At 51.1% G+C, this 19585-nt stretch overlaps 7 protein-coding genes across 7 annotated transcripts; 1 reads left to right on the forward strand and 6 right to left on the reverse strand.

Annotated features, from left to right (window-relative positions):
* Positions 1-1076: 1076 nt before the first annotated feature.
* COCSADRAFT_195395 (uncharacterized protein) lies at positions 1077-2435 on the reverse strand (the record flags this gene model as incomplete). The annotated part of the gene is made up of 4 exons (XM_007696697.1): positions 1077-1608; positions 1660-1841; positions 1904-2141; positions 2179-2435. 4 exons carry the CDS (start codon positions 2433-2435, stop codon positions 1077-1079), a joined length of 1209 nt encoding a protein of 402 aa, XP_007694887.1.
* Positions 2436-3266: 831 nt separating this feature from the next.
* On the reverse strand, positions 3267-4500 carry COCSADRAFT_32301 (uncharacterized protein). Its single transcript, XM_007696066.1, has one exon. It carries the CDS (start codon positions 4347-4349, stop codon positions 3762-3764), a length of 588 nt encoding a protein of 195 aa, XP_007694256.1. The 5' UTR covers positions 4350-4500; the 3' UTR covers positions 3267-3761.
* Positions 4501-5178: 678 nt separating this feature from the next.
* Positions 5179-7945, reverse strand: COCSADRAFT_211993 (uncharacterized protein). Its single transcript, XM_007696698.1, has 3 exons — positions 7423-7945; positions 6765-7367; positions 5179-6713 (listed from the first exon to the last, which is right to left on the reverse strand). Exons 1-3 carry the CDS (start codon positions 7827-7829, stop codon positions 5369-5371), a joined length of 2355 nt encoding a protein of 784 aa, XP_007694888.1. The 5' UTR covers positions 7830-7945; the 3' UTR covers positions 5179-5368.
* A 640-nt stretch (positions 7946-8585) lies between these two features.
* On the forward strand, positions 8586-11418 carry COCSADRAFT_212000 (uncharacterized protein). Its single transcript, XM_007696699.1, has 4 exons — positions 8586-8814; positions 8866-9361; positions 9412-10174; positions 10227-11418. The coding sequence occupies exons 1-4, from the start codon at positions 8680-8682 to the stop codon at positions 11278-11280; spliced, it is 2448 nt and encodes an 815-aa protein (XP_007694889.1). The 5' UTR covers positions 8586-8679; the 3' UTR covers positions 11281-11418.
* Positions 11419-12335: 917 nt separating this feature from the next.
* Positions 12336-14435, reverse strand: COCSADRAFT_341649 (uncharacterized protein; the record flags this gene model as incomplete). The annotated part of the gene is made up of 1 exon (XM_007696700.1): positions 12336-14435. The coding sequence occupies one exon, from the start codon at positions 14433-14435 to the stop codon at positions 12375-12377; it is 2061 nt and encodes a 686-aa protein (XP_007694890.1). The 3' UTR covers positions 12336-12374.
* A 166-nt stretch (positions 14436-14601) lies between these two features.
* On the reverse strand, positions 14602-15252 carry COCSADRAFT_21811 (uncharacterized protein; the record flags this gene model as incomplete). The annotated part of the gene is made up of 1 exon (XM_007695886.1): positions 14602-15252. One exon carries the CDS (start codon positions 15250-15252, stop codon positions 14602-14604), a length of 651 nt encoding a protein of 216 aa, XP_007694076.1.
* Positions 15253-16074: 822 nt separating this feature from the next.
* On the reverse strand, positions 16075-18975 carry COCSADRAFT_186470 (uncharacterized protein). The gene is made up of 2 exons (XM_007696701.1): positions 18377-18975; positions 16075-18327 (listed from the first exon to the last, which is right to left on the reverse strand). Exons 1-2 carry the CDS (start codon positions 18758-18760, stop codon positions 16276-16278), a joined length of 2436 nt encoding a protein of 811 aa, XP_007694891.1. The 5' UTR covers positions 18761-18975; the 3' UTR covers positions 16075-16275.
* Between the last annotated feature and the right edge of the window lie 610 nt (positions 18976-19585).

Genomic DNA, 19585 nt, shown 5'->3' on the forward strand with positions numbered 1-19585 from the left:
AGATCTTCTTAAAATGGGCTCCTGGCCACACAGATATAGAAGGAAACGAAAAAGCAGACTCCTTAGCAAAGGAAGCTACAAAACAAACACCAAAAAAATCACAAACAAGCCTAGCCTTCCTAGGCACAAAAATTAAACTCCTCCAACGAGCTAGCCAAGCAGAAGAGTGGAAAGTATATAGGGAAAAAGTAAGAGAAAAGAAGACTAGCTACGGAGCTATCTTTACGCTAAGGCTTAAAAACCAACTAGCAATCCCTAGAGGCACGAAAAGAGAGATTTCAAGCTCTTTCTACTCTCTTAAGATAGGACACGGATACCTTAACTCCTACCTAAAGAGAGTAAATAGAAGAGAAACAGATCTATGCCAATGTGGGAGACCACAAACAGCAGAGCATCTACTTCTATACTGCGGCTTTTATAGCGCAGAAAGAAACCAGCTTAAAAAGACTCTAAACCAAAAAGTACTTAAACTCCCACTCTTACTCCATACTACGAGCGGTATAGAAGCTACTCTAGCTTTTATTACTAGCACGAAGATAGGAACAAGAAAGTGGCACCTAGGCCAGGAGGGCTAGAAGGAACAAAAACAAGAAAGAAACAGCAAGAAAGAAAGAAAAAGAAAAAAAATAAAGAAAAAAAAGAAAAACACGTTTGCTTTTATTAGTACTATTTCCTATCCCCTAAGAGAGCTCGCTGGAAGGCAGCTTAGCCGCCCTACATCTCTCCCTATTGCCAAACTGCTCTTTAGCACCAGGCATCTAGAAAGCTAGTAATAGCTTAGCTAGATAAAGGCCGAAGCACCCTAGCTACACTTTATAGCAGAAACCTCCAAATTGTAAATAAAAACTAGATAGAACGGCCTACGGCCAAAGTCTTACATAGCCAACGGCTGATACAGGACTATAATGGAATATATATATACCACGCAATTAGTGTCAAGGCCCTAGTCCTTGTTGCATGTCTTGGCACATTAGACGAGACGGTGCGAAAGCAAACAATGATTGAAACGAGCCATCCCTCCCACACGAACATACTATGTACATGACCAAAAGATCCAAGCTTTCAGCCGATCCTACTCAAAGGTAGATGTAGCATAGAGGAGTGCCACCTAGCGTATCGAACATATCCCGAATCTTCAACGTCTCACCGTTGATTCCCATCTCCAATGGCTCATCAATGGTAGCGTTGCGCGTTGGGGGCTTGTTCTGCAGCGTCAAGGTACCAGCCACTTTGTTTGCCTCAGCCGGGTGAAGCACCTGCCAGATCCAATAAATGCGGTCAAGCATCGTGTGATGGAGGAAAAAGGCAGGGTCGTTGACAGAGGAATAGAGATCTGTTGCGTCTCCGCCCATAGTGTAATGTCCTGAGGCGTGCAACCCTAAGAACCCGTCTGTATACCGACCCTGGATTTCCTGCCAGAAAATGGGATGCGTTACGGATCCTGCACCAATGGTTACATTTAGTAGATTTTTTGTAGTGAACCATTTCTTAGGTATGTAGGGACTGAGATCTCGGCGCAAGCAGCGGGGATTGTAGTCGGTAATACCAGTCGCCAGGTCAGTGAGGCCTTGCATACCAGGTGAGATGGGTCCAATATTCGCTTGCGTACTGCAAATATGTTAGTTATTTTAAATTTTCCGTATCAAGATGTAGCATTACTTTTTGAAAGGACCGCTCTTGACACATCCACCTCCTAGTCCAGAGGGAATTGGTATCAGTCGACCGCCAGCAAGGCTTCCGTTGTGTGCAAAAAATTCGCCGTCACCACCCAAACTGGTGTCACTCCCGTCAAAAACGGGGGACTCGTAGATGTTATCCGCATGTGCAAACCAGTCCCAGTACTAGCGGATGGGCTATGGGTTAGAATGCGGAACTTGCAGGCAGTTGAGAGATTAAGACTCACGGGTTGATAGCCTTTATAACCGCACTCGTTTCGAAGAGCTTGTTCGTAAGCCCATACAAAGTAGCGATGCCAGGTAAGGAAGGGGCCATTTCCATGTATGAACAAGGTTTGGTTCACATGGATGGCGACGAAATCATCGAAGCGATTCTTTGCTGCTGGAGCCCAGGACGGGTCAGACCTAGGTGGCAATCGTCGAAGACACTGTACAGCTTCGATGTATGCTTTCCGGTCCTTCTTGCTTATATATTCCCTTTTTGAAGTTAATGAATGAAAACAATTGTATATGGAGGACTTGCCAGCCTTTTCGTATGGTTGCAGTGGCCAAAGAGCAGCCTGTCGAATCTCTTTTGGAGACACTCTCACGCTGTCTAAGCGTTTCATAGGCGTGCTGCTGCAGTTGAGCAAGAGCTTCGAGGGGTTCAACAGTCGGATCTATGTTGATAGTCGAAGCCGGCTGTGAATCGAGGGGAACAGCAGCCACAAGACCTGTTGCTAGCAGCTGGCAAGAGGCAAGAGCATGAAATAACCGCATCGTGACGTGGAGGCACTTGTTATGCGTAACAATTGATAGAAAAATTGAGACGGAATACAAAGACGCGAGCCAGTGTTTTTATTCACACATAAGAAAAATTTCAGACGGACTTGGACATCCGGGCATACAGCCTGAAGCGAGAGTGGATGGTTAGCCTTGCATTGCATAACGGGGCATCTCAGGGCGAACAGCCCGTTAGATGCTAGTTGCAGGTGTCGTAACTGGAAAAGCTCTGCACTACCCATGCATCATGTATAAGCGCTAACGATCCTTTCAATGGACAATGCTGCATGTATATTGTCGCTCGTTTATTCGTTTATCTTGGAAGCGGCAGGCGGGAGGCCTAGAGTTGGGAAGTTGATCTTAATGCCAAAACCTTGGAATATGAATACAAGTGCATCGATATCGAGAAATTGATGGAATCTGAATTTTGCCGCAGTGTTAGTACTTAGCCCTGTTTTCCATATTACAGACACAAAGACCTTGCATCTATTTCTCAAACTGCCAGATCACAGAATGTTCCTGTGTTGTCTTTGAGAACGTTGCACTTGTCTTATACCCGGGCGTGTAATAACAGCAAGTAGCACGCCGGCAAATTTACAATAGTTATCTAAACCTTAAATAGCGCAACTTCCTCAACGCAGCATCTGCATGGTAGTATCATTAGCATATCCGTTGAGATCCGTACATCTACAATTCCCTTCAACAACTCCACTAATCAGCAGCTCACATAGGCACATGCAAGCTTGCAGCACACTGTGCCAAGTCACAACCTAATCGCCACAGCACAGAAGTCCAGAACAGGGGTGGCGAATCACGGCCATGAAGAAGCTTCCAGCCACACTTGCACCGCCACAATGACGTTGCGCAACCTGTCTATATAGGCACCTTTCACATCCACATCTCCCACTCATCATTCTCTTCGACACACAACCTTTACCTCATCATCACTTAAATCACCAACAAAACAACTATACAACATCCACTAAATCAATCGATCATAATGCCTGTTCCCATGCCCTCAACGCAACAAACCACCTCCTCTACTACGGCAGAGACAGCGCAAAACGTGGAAAACCCATCAACACAAAGCGTAGCCAGCGCCACCCAAACCCAAAAGACCGAGGAGGAAAAAGAAGCAGAGCGACGCTACGAAGAAGCGATTGAAGAGGAATACGCAAAGCGCGAAGGCGGAGCCTAATCAGCTTTAAACCCCGTATAATACAGTAGTACTATTTCTCTCGGCTTAAAATGATATCCACATAACCCCCCCTCTAAATCAATATAACCCCTAAATCTACCTTCCCATCTTACACCGTTCCCATCCTACGTCTCCCCCAAAGCCTTCTTAAGCACCTCCCCCCTCCTCCCGGGCATGTCCATCCCCAACGCCAACTCATGCCCCCTCTCGCTCATCTTGCCCCATGTCTTCCTCAGTATCCCAATAATCTTCTCCTCATCATGCTCCCGCTCAAACGCGTCAAACTGATCGTCTAGAAAAACAAGACACGCCACATCCTCCAACACCTGCGTTTCCTCATCTTCCTTTAGGTCTTCTTTGCGTATCAGCGCGCCCACACGCTCAGCATCAGCCTGGCTGTACCCGGCCTCGAGACAGATCTGCGTAACGAGCTCGGCCTGCCGTTTTTTGAGAAAGGTGCGCCAGGCATGGTACCCGGGCCGGGTTTGCGGGTACGAGGACCGAGGCACTTCCCAGCGGCGGAAGTGCTGGGCGCGGATGGCGAGGCGCAGGGTTTCTGATGCGTTTGGGGCGCGCTGGGAGAGGTAGGCGGTGCATTTTTGGGCGTAGTGGAGTTCGTAAGGCGTTGTGATGCCGTTGAGCTCGATTTTGTTGGGGTCGAGGGCGTGTGCGGCGTCGATGGCGCTGAGGGCGCGGTCGTAGGGCGTCGACATTGCGGTTACTTCGTTACAATTTTTTCAACGAGAAAGGGGAGGTCAAGGAGGTTCAGTTAGGAGTAAAGAGCTGACTAGTGTATAATATCGAAATATGCACACGGGAATGTAGTAAGCCATGTTATCAGCAGTGGGATTCGTTCAATGGGAAGCTGCGTAGAGATAGCGGCGCGGGGTGGGGTTGTGTGTGCATGTGCCCCGCGATTTTGTTCAAGTGGGGGGGATGTCATTTTGGTCCCTGTCGATCTTCTTTGAACACGACAACACATGCAAGCTGCAAGGCAAAAAAAAATATCTCGCTCCTGGTTGGTAGCATGGGCGTTTGCTCTAATGCCCGGTATCCCCATAGCTACTAGTCACTGTTATAAACCTAGTATTATGCAACCCTCCATCACATGTTAATGACTTGTGAGATATACCACGTGGCAAACATCGCATCTCATGCTAGTTGGCTCCCGTAGTTCGGCATTAAAGATAGAAACATATATTCCAAAAAGGGAAATGTGGAAAACAGTATCGATTGCTGATATGTCGTGCACGTCATATGCCGTCAAATCGTCTATTCGTGTGGTGCCGCTCCGTCACTTCTTGCGGCATACACTTCTGTGTGACACTCGCCGGACACGTCCCAGACTTTAGTCCGGGACCCCCTATTGCGGCACGCACATGTATGTGTACGCAATCGTACTAAAATCATCGTCCACACCCGCGAAATTACCAGGGTCATTACAAAGCGCCCAGCATGCGGGGAGTTTTTTTTCTCATTCCATTGCGGTCATCTCCGCTCCTTCTCCTGATAGCATACTTCGCTCCCGTTTTCCCCACTAATTGCACGAGCAAGACGCTAGCCATACAGCCGAACTGTCCAGCCAGTTACATGTGGAAAGCGCCGGTCTTGATCGGCGAAAATGGCAGGCGCATGCATGCTGCGTCGGCAGAAGCTCTATACAAAGGGCAGTCGGCTAGTCTAGATAGTTTTTTTTCTACTGGATACCCTCGCCCCAATGGTCTTATGCGATTTAGCTCCAGTTGTCGGGTGAGCTCTGGCCCCAGGAGCCGCTGCTTTGTTGCGGCATAGATGGTACTTGGAAGTAACTATTGGGGTCTGAGTGTTGCTGGTCTTGTTGAACCCAGCCATTGCTCGTGTCATGCGCCGGTGACGAGGATGCCGCAGGACTACGGCCTCGGTTTGTATTTACTGGAATACCGGGTCCGTAGACCATTGCCCTTCTCGTCTGGCCGCCCGAGGGTTGTGGAAGCTCAGGCACTGGCTGAGGAGATGGGGTCGCCCATGTCTGTTGGCTTGGGCTGGCATCGTATGTCATACCATGCTGCTGCGGACTTTGCACAGAGCCATCATACGAGTTGTTGTATGAAAGTGAGCTAGTATATGGACTTGACTGCTGAGGAAAGAGACTGGGCGGCGTCGCTGGCAGATTGGAGTACATCAACTGCGGTGGTTGCGGCGACAAAGATGGCATTGATCCCCATTGCGGGGAATAAGTCGTTGGCGTTGCCTGACTGCGCTGATGAAGCTGTGCTGAAAGAGACGCTGATTCGCGTTGGAATCGGTCGCGCCAGTGTATGAAACCGAACCTTAGTCCGAACCTAGAGAGTAGTGTTGTGTAATCGTTGAGCGCATTGATGGCTCGGGTAGTCGGATCTAAGGGCAGCGACTGTCCTTCTGCCGGAGAGGGACTAGGGAAGGGGGGTGCATTGACCTGCGTGGGTGGGGCGAGGGGATCTTCCGACTCCACTTGTGTACCCGCTGCCGGTGCAGGAGGTACTGCCGGTCTCGCATCGAGGATGACCTCGAGATTTCGGGATAGAACGTCGACGAATTGGCGACCGGTCATGTATGCCCGCATGGCATCGTAGTATGTCACTGGTGGCTTGACAGTGTGGGAGGGCTTGTCCAAGACAGCGAGGAGGTTGGTTGCGTAGGCGGTGCAATGCTCAAAGATTAGGCGCTGGGCATATTCGTGGATATGGGGTATACGCGGGTTAGGCGATAAAATGTAGACATAGCTGTAGAGCAACTCCAGTTCGAAGAAAGACTTGACTGCCGGCAATGTACTCTGCGGCATATCTTGGAACCAGTCGGCCATCCTGTTGTACTGCTTCCAGATGTATTGGTAAGGGTCTGGCCAGGGCTCGCGTCCGGACTGGAACAGGTCCATGTACCACTCTGACTGGATTTCGCGAATCTTGAATAGATCAATGGCAATGTCGAAGGATTGCTGGAAGAGGTGCGACTGGGGAGACGAGTATTTTGGCGACATGGGCGTGCTGTAAAAGGGGAAAGCTACGTTTGCTGCTTCGTCTGAGAAGGAGAAGGCGCGCGTTTGGACAAGTGAAGTAGATCTGCATGCAAGTCAGCATGAAGGATGTAAGGCTGGTCGTGTGCACGCTTACCTGTCTAACGAGTACAGACACCAATATACCCGTCGCCGTAGTTCTAGTTTTGTACGGGATATGGCTACGTTCTTGGAGGGGTCCTGGTGGATACCAAGGTCGACCATTGCTCTGGAAGCCGCGCCTATGAGTGTCCAGCTATCAAAGTGGTGAGGGTCCATTGTGGCGTATATGGTCCAGAGAACCAGAGCTTGAATGCTAGCAATGTATCCCGGATGGAGAACATCTTCGGCATTTTCGAGTGCAGCAATCATGTGTCCCACTGCATCTGTGTAATGCTTATCTCCCCTGGATTCTGATTGGGAGAGGCAGGCAATGGCTAGGACCATGCGGACACACCATCGGTCCCATGGAGTGGAATTGTTTCCCTGCTGATAGACGGCCTCGACGGACGAATAGAGGGCGGCCTCTTCAAATATGGGCCAAAGGGTAAAGACATTGTTGAGATAGTGTTGAATGAGTGGAGTGGCTGCGAACCTTGGAGGAAGCGGCTTGATCAAGTCGCCTGATAGAGGCTCTTTTGTGCTGGCAGATCTGATCAGGCGAGCATACGACATTTCCGTGGTGAAGCCATAAAAGTCTCTTGCAGTGGCATTGACGGCGCTGGTTGGGGAGTCAGCAGCAGCTTTGCATGGGGATCTCCATGGGCAGCACTCACAGAAGGCCAAAGTCAGATACTAGATCGTCAATCTCGGAAGCCTCTCTCTGTCGAGCAGCACGTTGGCTGACGGGCTTGGTTGCCTTTAGGGTGTCGGTGGAAGACCTGCGTGGGGTGGAGTCCTCGGACGTGTCTTGCATGATGATGACCGAAGACTTTCTCCTTGCTCTTGCTTCTTGAATCTTCTTCTCCAGTTTCTCGACTCTCGACTCGAGAGTAGCGACATAGCTGCGCTCCTTGCCCCTGGCAAACTGGTCGTTTGTGCTTGAGCATTCCGAGGCCCGATTGGACTTTTCACAGGCAGTGCAGGCGGGCAGCTTGCCGTCGCACTTTACTTTTGCAGCACGGCACCGGGAGCAGGCGGCAACGGGCCTGCTCACGCGGAGCAACGGGGTCTCAAGGACCATTGCTGTAGAGATATGGAATGGGAAAGCAGCAGTGTTGGAGCATGAGAGGTTGCAAGGGAGGTCAGTGGGAGAGAGGGGCTAGCTTGGACGTGGGGCGATACGTCAAGGCCCGACTGGGCACTACTGGTGGAGGTCTGGGTGGTGGTGAGACAGGGCGGGCTCGGTGCAATGCAAGCGGACAGGCTAGCGCAGGGAAGAGCCAGGAGTGCCAGTGTCGCGTGGGAGGGTGGGGATGCGGTGCCGGGGGGGAGCGCAGTGTATGGTACTGAGAGGAGATAGCGTGGTGTTGAGCAGTGACCTCGCCACGGGTAGGGCAGCGGGCAGCTCAGGCTTGTACCGGACGGGGCATAAGAGCCGCCTATTGCGATGGTTGGTATTGCGGGCTGACAGGTGACAAGAGGGCCGTGGATTGGATGGCGATGGCGCTGGCTGCGAGGTTCGAGGCCTGCGGGTGGCGGTGCCGCAGCCTACCCTTCCCTAGTAGTATAGACACCATATCCACCCCCATGCTGAGCCCTGGTTCCTTTTGCCCGTCCTTGCATTTCTTCTTCCTCTGCTTCTGCAAGCACTGGCTCTGGCTCTGGCTCCAGCACTGACGTTGGCATTGGTGTCGGTATTGGTACTATTAGCCCTGGCATTGGCACAGGCATTGACACAGGCATTGGAACACAGCAGGAAGCACATCATCACCCTCGCCGCCGCAGCACCATCTCCGGCCATGGCCGTGCACGTTCACCCTCTCCCCACATGCCAGGCCGAAGAACAATCATAAACACTGCGCCCTCGTCGCTATCCTCGCCCCAGTCCCTCTCTCTGCTGCTGTGTCTGCCCGGACGGTGACAGAGCAGCCATGGACGCCGCCTCGACTGCCATACAGACAAGCACCGAAGCCGCCCCGCACCCGCCCGACGACACCACCACCTCCACCACTGGTTCCCAATCCCGTATAGCACATACCCTGACGGCCTGTTGCCGCTGCCGCACTGTAAGTATCCCTCCCACTGAAAACTATAGCGCCAGTCTGACACGTCTCCAGCGCAAGACACGTTGCGACCCTGGCCTCCCCCGGTGCGGGCCCTGTGAGCGCACAAACTCACACTGCGAGTACTACGACCCTGCCAAAGGCCGCAAGATACCGCGCAATTATGTCGTCCACTTGCAGCAGAAAGTCCGTCAACTCGAGAAGCAGCTGGCTGACCTCGAGCGAGACGATGCCGAACCGGACCCTGAGGATGTCATGCGCGGGGCCGCCACTGTGCGCGTCCAGGACTCGGACGAGTCAAAGTTCCTAGGCCCCTCGAGCGGCATTACCATTACGCGCCTCGTCATGCAGCTGGCCAAGCAGTTCACAGAGTCTAAGAGCATATCCGAGATTGTGCCACACTCGCGCGCAAAGGACATCAAGGACACCTTTACCCAAGAAGACCAGCGGCCCACGTCCAAGATATACCCCATGGTTAGTGATGTAGCGGCAGAGGAGCTGCCCACCAGAGAGCTTACCAACCTGCTCGTTGAGCTCTTCTACTGCAAAGGTATGTTGCTCTTTTCTTTTGATAAGCCTGCATAAGCTAACTGTTGATAGTGCACCCCATGTACCCCCTCTTCCACGAGCCCACGTTTACAAAGGACGTCGACGATGTCTACAATGGCTCAACAGACCCTTATCAGAACTACTGCCTGCGCATGGTCATTGCCATTAGCCTGCAGAGAATGGATACACAGTGGGTTGGTCTGGCGGACAGCTACTACCTTGCAGCCCTCAAGTACTTTGAAGCCGCTATCAAGCCCATGAACCTCAAGACGCTGCAGTGCTTTGGCCTAGTAGCTGGCTACTCTCTTCTAACGCCTACAAGAACCGCCGTCTATTACATCATTGGCCTCGGCGTGCGACTGTGTCAAGCATTGGGCTTGCATGAAGAGAAGACCATTTCTATGGGCCCGGGTGGGCGCTCAGCAGACCCCCTGGAAGTTGACATGCGCAGGCGTCTATTCTGGAGCATCCTTACCATGGACTATGGGCTATCGCACAGTCTAGGCCGACCTGCCCACTTTGCTACGCGCCGCGAACACATTGACGTACAATTTGGAGAACTTGTCGATGACTGCTACATCACCAGAGAAGGAATCAAGCCCGCGCCCCAAGCATCTCTCAAGAAATGGATCGGCCAACACTTTTACAAGATGCGCTTGCTACAGCTTGAAATACGCAAGATGCTGTACCAAAAGAAAAAACCCGAACCCAAAGATGACCAGCACCCCTGGTTTGCTCAGATGTTAGCAAAGATCGAGGCCTGGCGAGACACGAGTCCAGAAATGGACGGTGGCTCGGGTTTGAACAAGGTTTGGTATGTATCCCCTCCATGTTAAAATGCACGCCAATGCTTACCTTCCATTCAGGTTCATTGGACGATACAACACCATGGTCGTCTTCATGTACCGCCCTTCCCCACAAGTCCCCCGACCGTCGGTCGATGCTGCCATCCGCTGCTTCGACGCATGCCGGTACAACATCTACATGACCATGAAGCAGATTGAGACCAAGAACATAGACGTCACCTGGATCTTTACCCAATCCATCTTCATGTGCATCAACACTATGCTCTGGACCCTGTCTTACTCCGATGTACGAAAACTCCACAGTCGGGAAGAGGTCGAAGGCCATCTCGTAGTCGCCATGGAATCGATCAAACATGCATCTGAACGATGGCCCGGCGTCGAGTCTGCTATTGGCCTGTACCACAACCTGATCAGCGCATGTATGAAGATCTTCGACAAAGACGGCGACGTCCCAATCTCGGCTAGCTCACCATCCGACACTGCTTCGGTAGCAAACGGCAACGTAGATGGTATCAACCGGTCAAGAACTACAAGCCCAGCAACAGCGTCCACGGCATCGGTGGGCACACCGTCCGACAGGGCGACAGCGCCATTCGGCTACATACCAAGCAATCAACCGCTCTTCAACTTTGGCAATGGACAGGCGAATGCACCCGCCCCATTCTCCAGTGCGCCAAGTGTGCAGCAGGCTGACTTGCACTCATCACCCCAGCAGCCTCCATCCATGACATACAATGAGATGAGCCCGAAAACGTCGGTCGATTCCAACATGCCCATTTACACTCACCCACCCGCCACACAATTCAACTCGCTTCCCACAACCTTTGCGGAGCTACCTCAATGGAACCCGACTTTTACCATGCCGTCCCAGGACAACTACAACATGCCCATGGCCTCACCTTTCTACAATGAATCGTATGCGGCCAATCAAGGCTACGAAATGGCGGACTATCTCAACCCAGCGTGGAGCCAAGACTCCAGAGGGACGGGCCTGAATCAGCAACAGCAGATGGAGCTGATGCACAATTTTGAGATGAACGAATCCAAGAACATTGAGATGATGATAGAACAGAGCCACCAGCTCTTCCGGCCCCCTCAGCTGCATAACTACTGAATCAACACAAATTACCGTTGATGAACTCGACCTACACATTTTAAGCGTCACAAAGAGTATGTCGACCTAGCGCACTGGGTTACAGACACGGAAAAAAAGTGTGGTTCCAGCGTCTACCAGGAGTAGACTCGTGGACGCTGCACAACTTTGGTCCGAGTGGAAGGAATTTACATCCGCCTTGGCAAATCGGCCCTAACAAGTCGGTCTTGTAGATCCTACTAGCCAAATCGTGTTGAAGCTGCTGAGAATGGGCAGCTCCGTTACCTTCTAGGAAAGATGTTCATTGATTCGAGAACTCAATTTTTTCCTGTGACGTCTTTCCGAAGTTCGGCACGTGTCACTAGTGACCAGAAGAGACTTCGCTTAGATGTGGTTACTTCGCGAGTCGTGAACCATTATTTGTCGGGCCTGAAGCGTCGCCAAAACCTCGGTAAGTCTGGAGACGCTAAAAGCTTGTGTCCACCACGAGTCAGGAGGGGAGTCATGTACAGACCCAGACTCGGAACAAGGTGAAGAGAGTACTAGCGGTGGCACCCAAGGAAGGTCACGGGCATGATGGCTGGAGGGTATGGTCAGCCCTGAAGGTCTTGGCCACTGTTTCTAGACCATGTGGATTTTGACACGTCTTGGTATATCTCTAATGTCACGACACACATTACATGCAGCGTTGTTTCAGAGCCGGCTGGGGGTCTTGGTGAGAATGGGCTGCACGTTATACTACTTAGTGCTGCATGTATATACAATGACATGACGGAGTGTGAGTGCAAAGACTTTGATATTCTACATGTACGTATACTTAGCTCAGCTGGCCTGAGTCAATCGCTCTCGTCCACCAAATACTGTACAAAAAACTGTTACATGTATGTCTGTTGCCCACAAGCAAATGATCATGCTCAAAGGCATGACAACTACTGAATAGCGTAGCAATCATTGTTACCCTGACCCAGTAGCAAAACAAAATCAATAAACAAGAACAAGGCCATGAATCTCCTCTTGCAAATCTCTCCCCTTCTCATCCATTTTGCAGTACCCAGCCTACCCTACCCCTCTCAACCCAAGAAAAAGTGAAACCGAAAAAAAAACAAGTCAACCACCTACTCCTTCCTAATCCCCCCTAACCTCTCAAACTCCCCATCCACCCATTCCATCAACGTCTGGACAACCTCCTCAACATCCACCCTCGCCCCCCACACCCGCCACACCTTCCTCAGCACTCCATACACCCAATCCCCGCCACTCATAACAGTAACATGCTCCCAATCATATATCATCGGGCGATTCTCCTCCAGGTCCTCAATGAGATCAAGGAGGGAAAAGTCGGGCGTGACGTTATAGTCTTCTAGGATATTCTCGACTGCGATGACAGCGCCGGTGTGGAAGTGTAGGAGGGCTCGCGGAGCGAGGGTGGAGGGAAAAGGAGGGAAGGTTAGGACGGGCAGCGTTGAAATAGAGTGTACAATGGACTCTGCGAACGCCGCGAGCTGGCGTGTGGTGGGGGATGGGGATGGCGATGGAGAGGAAGACGGGAAAGAGGAGGTGGAAGGGATGGAGATGGGGGGACTGGAGATAGCTTGGGCGGGAGGTGATCGCGATGGGGATATGGAGGAAGGTGATGCTAAGGAGATGTGAATGGGAGGACCTTGAGGCGGAGGTGGGGTGACGGGAGGTGGTAAAGAAGATATCGCTGGAGGAGAAGGAGGCGGTTGGTTGGCGGCGGCGGCGGAAGGTCGCTCGAGTCTATCTCCATCTGACTCCCTTGGTTCGTCTGGCACCGATCTGACATCTTCCATATGCGAAACGCAGTTAAAGAGCTCAGTGAAGATGCGTGATGCTCCGGCTCGTACTGATAGCGTGGGAAGACCGAGGCTGGGAACAGGGATAGCGAGATTTATACGCGGCTCTATTGGTTGTGCTGGTGGTGGAAAGATAGTTTTGTTGCAGAGAGGTAATGGTGTAGGTGCTTTTTTGGGTCTTCCTCTTCCTCGTCCTCGCCCTCGTCCTCTTCCCTTCGCGGGTCTGACGGGTTCACTGGCTGCACGTAGTGCTCCTCTTCCTGCTACGGGTCCGCCTGATTGGCCGGTCACATCTGGTGCTCCCTCTTGCGTTGGTGGCTTGGGAAGAATAGGCCTGAGGTTGAAGACATGGCGGCGTGGAAGTAGATCTCCTAGATTTGCTGACAGCGGGGGAAGGTTGTGAGACGATAACGCGGCTTCGGGTTGGAAAGGTGCTAGTGCAATGTATTCCCTGGCTTCTCCTTCCAAAGGTTTAGCTACACCTGATTCTCCTGCTTGATTAGGCAGTAGAGGAAGTCTGCGGTTGGGAAATACGGCTCCTGGGAGTGGAGGTGATGCTTCGATCTGTAGCAGTGACGCGGGAAGGTTGGGAGAGACGACGAGATCCTCGCGACCTGAAATTAGTGTTTCTAATCGTCGTATTGACTCAGGAAAGTTGGGGGAGATAAACAGATCCTTGGGAATCCGAAACCTTGCTTCTGTTGAAGCGGAAAGATTAGAACTGAGAACCTCGGACTCGTGGCGTGGAGGCGGTGGAGGCGGAGGTGGTGGAGGTGCTGCAACTGTTACTTCCTTGTCTGGCCTGCCCTGTTCTACAGGTTTCTTGGGTAGAATCGCTACTCTTGCTTGTGTTGGCAATATGGGTACGCTTGGTGCTCCAGCTTTTGTTGGTGACTTGAATGCGCTTGGTGCACCGGCTTGTGTTGATAACCTGGGTACGCCTGATCCTCTTGGTAGCGTTGGTAAAGTCCGAAGGCTGAAGCCGCTAAAGGAGCGATGGAGTTGTAGAGACTCTTCTGTAAGCATCTCCTCAGGTCGTGGTGGTGATGGGCGCCCTGATCTCATAAGAGGATCGGCAAAGCTTAGTTCTCTGGCAGGTCGACGGGCAGTGCGGCGTAAGGCATATTTTCTCCGGGCGTTTTCCACAAGTGGCTCTTTTGTCTTTGGCTTTTCTTGTTTCTTGGTGGTCTGCTTGAGGATGCTGGCTTGCATACCAGACTCTCCATGTACACTGGACTTGTTCGAGGAATTGGCCCTTTTGAACAAGAAGTCCTCGACTGGTGTGGCACTGTCGGCAGTGTGACCGTCTGGGAAATGGACTCTCTTCACGTTGGGGACTTGTTCTGGGACCGTCTGACCCATGCTAGATCGAGTGCCTTTACAAGGTAGTTCCAAACTTGTCGTTTCATTCGTGAAGAAGCAGCTGTTGGTACTGGCGAAAGGATCAATATGTCTGGGCAGTGTGTTTCTGCTGCCAGGTGGTTTGTTGGAGCTGCTGCGAGTCTTGAGTATGTTAGCCTTGAACAGTTCAAGTAGGTCTTCTGGGGATGGGAACAGGTACGCCTAGCAACTTGTTGCTGTCACTTGTACTTGGAACTCGCAATTTGACGATCATGGAGGGTGAAGATTCTGCTGAATACTTTGTCCTGGGAACATTCTCGGGGGGTCCGTAAAGACGACGCTTTGAATCTCTCCCAGATGTATCAGTGTTGAAATGCGCGCGGCGCTTCCGAAGCCGCCTCGCTTCGACTGCATCCGCGACCATTGACCGTTCCAAAGTCACTGATCTCCAACGCCGACCCCGACCAGAAGCAGCAGACCGACGCTCGAGGTCGGACTCGGAACCTGGTAATGGCTCAAGAGTGTGCTTCGTCGCATCGGCTGGAGTGCTTGTCCTTGTTTGAGGTGATGGCGTGAGCCGAGCATCCTTGTCCTTGTACACAAGTGCAATTGCTTCCAATGCATCGTGCAGGAATGTGACGAATGGCGGCGTCTTGCTGGTTGCTTCGAAGATGCCGGACTTGAAGGCCTTGTCACATATTTGAAGGGCTCGGGCTCGGAGGTCAGGCGGGAGGTCTTCGTCGATTGCAATGGTGTATCTGCGTCTGAGAAGTTGTCCTTTGGCCTCGTTATCGCTTAAAGTTCCTTCTATGATCGCTGTCAGTAACTTGTCATCCATCTCTCCTCCGTGGATTGAGGCTCGATGCGGTCGAGCGGCGAGAGGTCAATGAATGGATGTTAGAGAATAGGTACAAATGGGAGTGCAAACACCTCTATATATACTGTGTGTGTGGTACCTTAGTGAGGATAGCAGACTGCAAACGGACTTGCTTACCACGCAGTGAAAGAGAAAGACGCTAAGGCCCTACAGTGGTGAATTCGAGACGAGTATTCAACGACTGCGAACGAGGGCTATGAGTTACAAGCCCCATTTATTCAAGTAGCTGAATATCCATACCGGCAATCGGAGCAGATATTCTTCAAACTGTAAATGTTTGTGCGGTACTTTGAGCAGTATCGGCTCTTGACAGAATGTAACACATATGGTGTGGCGTAGACATGGCTGCGCGTTTGCAATCTCTTATTACGGCAAAGACCAACCTGTTTGAGGTCATTTCGAGGTGGAGGTCGCTAGGCATAACTATAAGATACGGTTTGACAGTGAGTCAAAACACTGGGAGGAAGCATATAGGTGAGTTTGGGAGGGTGAGCCAACCTCACACGGATTGGACTGTATGTGCTATTTTGCGATCAGCACTGTCTTTAAAATACGTAACTACTACTAAAGCCTATCTTAAGTTTTCTGTATGGCGGAGTGGCTGTGCAGAAAGTCCTTGCTGTTAGTCGTCTTCTCGAAGACGCACCAAATCTGTAATCCACTGCTCCCGATAGTACGGGATTGGTCAGCCGCTCCCTCCAATTTCGAGTCCGAGGCAGCAAGCTATGCCATGTGCCACACACCCTCAGAGTGAAAACAATGCAAGCAATCAAAATCAAATTACTTTCATCATTATTCATTTTAAAGAGCTAAGTCTAAGCGCATACCAGCGTGAGTTCCGTATTCCGCGAATCCCCATCCACTCGAGGAGTCTAACGCTACAAAAATACCAAAACGCCTATTGATGCCAGACGCCACCGCTAAGTTCTAATCCAATGGATCGGAGGAGATTAGTGAAGGAATACAAAAAGAAAAACAAGTTATCTACACCACTTCACCTGGTGGAGGAATCGTGGACCGATCACTGAGGGAGCAGATTGTTCGTGCCTCCCGCATATCAGCCTTCTTCGCATCTCTCACTGCTGCGTCAACAGCGTCGTGGAGGTCAAGATGGAAAAATGGTCTATCTACGCCATACATGGGCTCGAAGTGCCGCTGCTTGCCTGAATTGCTCATATGAATTTGCGTCTCACTCGACTCCGCGGCTTCTTTACAAAACTCTTCATCTCGCACACTAGCGCTCCTCTTCACAAGCTCCACCTCTTTGCGCTCTTCATCTGTCGCACCAGCCAGACTTTTAGTGACTGTGTATGCAGGACACCAGTTACTCATGCTGTCGACGTTTGTGGTTGCAGGGAACCCGAAACCCGCGAACGAAAGCGCCTTGCGGGTCCATCGATTGTGTACGCCGGCGAAATGCCACTCTACCAAACCAGGTGTTGCATACCGGTCTAAAGTATCGCGCAGGCCTTTCAAGCCGTCGATACTAGTAATGTCAAGAATGTTGACAGTAGAAAAGTCGAGTACTACTGCTCGTAGAACTGGCAGTGAGGCAGACTCTTGAACGAGCCTTTCGGTAGGCGGGGCGTCGCACCAAAGGCGGTCATGATCACTGATGCCGTCATCTGTTTGCGTTCGGCGGGTGTGTGATTTGATATAAGAGGTCAGATAGTCGACGTGGTAGGCCTGATTGATGTAATTGAAGTTTTCGCTAAAGCGGTAGATGAAAACACCTGGATATGCCGGTTCGATTGTGATGTTCGGGTTGTGGTTGTCTTTAACGTCGTAGGGAATGTAGACCTGGCGCATTCCTTCAATATGTTCAACATGACTAACCACCGGAACATCAAGTGTTTCCGCAGAAGATGCTTGGTCGGAAGGCAGATCTTCGCGTACAATGCGTGTTACACCAACTGAGCCACGGAACTTGCCTGGGCTCTTGGCTATGCGCAATAGAAGCATGGCGAAAGAAAGGCCGACGGTTACATAGATGGCTGTCTCGAGATTGGTGAAGAAGGCGATGACGACACCACAAACCCAGATGAATAGTTCGAATGGGGAGAGCTGATAATACTTGTGCAAGTCCTTTGGACCTTTGATCAAATCAACGGTAGAGTGGATAATGATACCAGCGAGTGCTGCGTTAGGAATGTAGTGGAAGACTGCAGTGAGTGCGTACAGTGCTAGTACCAACACTAACGTGCTGAAAACTCCAGAGAGCGGGGTTCGCACTGCTGCTTTGGATAACACAGCAGATGCACCAAAGGATCCAGTACATACATAGCCACCGACAAATGGACTGAGCAGGTTGGCAGCGCCTTGTGCAATCATCTCTTGAGAGGGTACGACGGTGTAGTTGTTCTGGCGGCCAAAGCTCTTCGCAATGGCGATGTGTTCGACAATGAGAATGATGATCATAGCAGGCAGCTCAGGGGCAACAAGTCCGAAAAGTTCGCCATCCATTGGAGGGACACCAGCATGACTGAAGCCTTTCTCGATGTGACCGACAATACGAAATCTCTCTTTACCTGTAGGCATTTTTCGGTTGACCAGCCAGCTGACAAGGGTGTAGAGCAGTACGGTGAAGGCAAGACGCAAAGAAGATATAAGGGACCACATCTTCTTTCTTCGTGGTTGTCGTGCCTCCATCTTAGCGCAAGTGTTCTTGATGAGGTACAAGATGATGATAGATGTAATGCCGATAGCTGCATCGAGTTGTGCGCGAGGCAGACTCTTTAAAAAGTTGACGTACACCTTGTATGGAGACTCGCGCGTATTGATTCCCTTCACACCCATCAAAGTCGGCAGCTGGGTTGAGATGATAGTGATGCTGGCTGATGTGATGAAGGCCGAGATAGGTATGTAGGGTATGAATTCAATGATAAAGCCAAGGCGGAGAAAACCAAAGGCGAGCAAGATGGCACCAGCTAAGAAGCTTATGGCATGAGCCACTTCCTCAGGTTTGTATTTGCCCGGATGCGAGGTCTCAACCTTGCTGACAGCACTGCCAATCAGGAGTGAGCCAACAGCAGTAGTCTATATCTGGGTTAGATACTGGGATGCTGAGATGGAGAATTTGACTTACACCTATGACAATATCTCTTGAAGTACCGAATATCCAGTATAGACATGCGCCTGTAAAGGTAGTGTAGAGACCAAAAGCAGGCGACAAGCGAGCAAGCAATGCATATGCTACTCCCTGGGGAACGACAACAAGACCAACAGTGATTCCAGCAATGGCATCACCGGCTAGCCAATGTAGGTTGTACCTTCTGATCCAGCGCGCACTCGGAAACACTTGGCGAAAATACTCGGCCACGCCGTGTGAGGTCGGCACAAACTCGCGAAACCACTCTGCCACCGATGGATCTTCTTCGATGTATGTTTCCCCAATAGTTTCAGAGGCGATGTTCTTGAATGTTTCTGTCTGTGCGCTACGGTCTTCGGAAAAGGTTGGTAACAGTTTCATCGTCCAAATGTTGATGCTGTGCTGAATGGCTCAGAAGAGACTGGCGTTATTAAAAGGGATATTCTGCTTGCACGAGCATGTATAAAAGACGTAATAGCGGTTGGACTTGTAGCAGTAGCGTTGGGCTAGAGCATAGACATGTGCTCTGTAGGGTCCCAGGAGTGATGCAATGGCTATGAAAAATATGGGAAAACTGTGCAGATTATGAGTTTACCAGTAATGGCTTGTCCTATGGCTATCTACACGCTCTTTGCGCGGAATCTTATGCACTATCATGCATTTGCACCTTGAGCATTGGGCCGACAAGCCGAGAGGCCGGGCGAGAGGCCTTGGCAGCATCGATACGGCGACTCAGTGTCGAGACCGTCTATCTCCTACGTAAGGCAAATGCATAGCTCAAAGGTAATACGAAGTCACCGAGAAATCCACAGTGCTGGTAAGAGATGGGTGCATGTGATGCATTTGTAGCCTTTGAAACCAGTGCTCGCTCCCACGCCTGTGTAGGTACTGCAACCTCACACTGCACCTCTCTATGGATCTACATTCACATTTCCCCAATCCAGCTCAAAAATACGGAGTCGGTGTGGAAAACGGGCGATAGGATGGCCTAAGGATCGACTGGATAGGAACGCGCAAGGTATTCCAGCATGGTGGTAGTGAGCCTCCGGTGAGGCGAGGCGTCGCTGTCAATGCCAAGCTTCCCGGCTCGCATAGTACTATAGTAAGGGCCCACATCGGGGAGAAGGTCGTGCACGCTGCGGGGAGGCGCTACTCGCCATCACCGGCTCCCTATCTTTCTATTCACTTGAAACGTTTCTTGCCCTA

The sequence above is a fragment of the Bipolaris sorokiniana genome (assembly GCF_000338995.1).
Source record: "Bipolaris sorokiniana ND90Pr unplaced genomic scaffold COCSAscaffold_1, whole genome shotgun sequence".
In the NCBI taxonomy this organism is placed as follows: domain Eukaryota; kingdom Fungi; phylum Ascomycota; class Dothideomycetes; order Pleosporales; family Pleosporaceae; genus Bipolaris; species Bipolaris sorokiniana.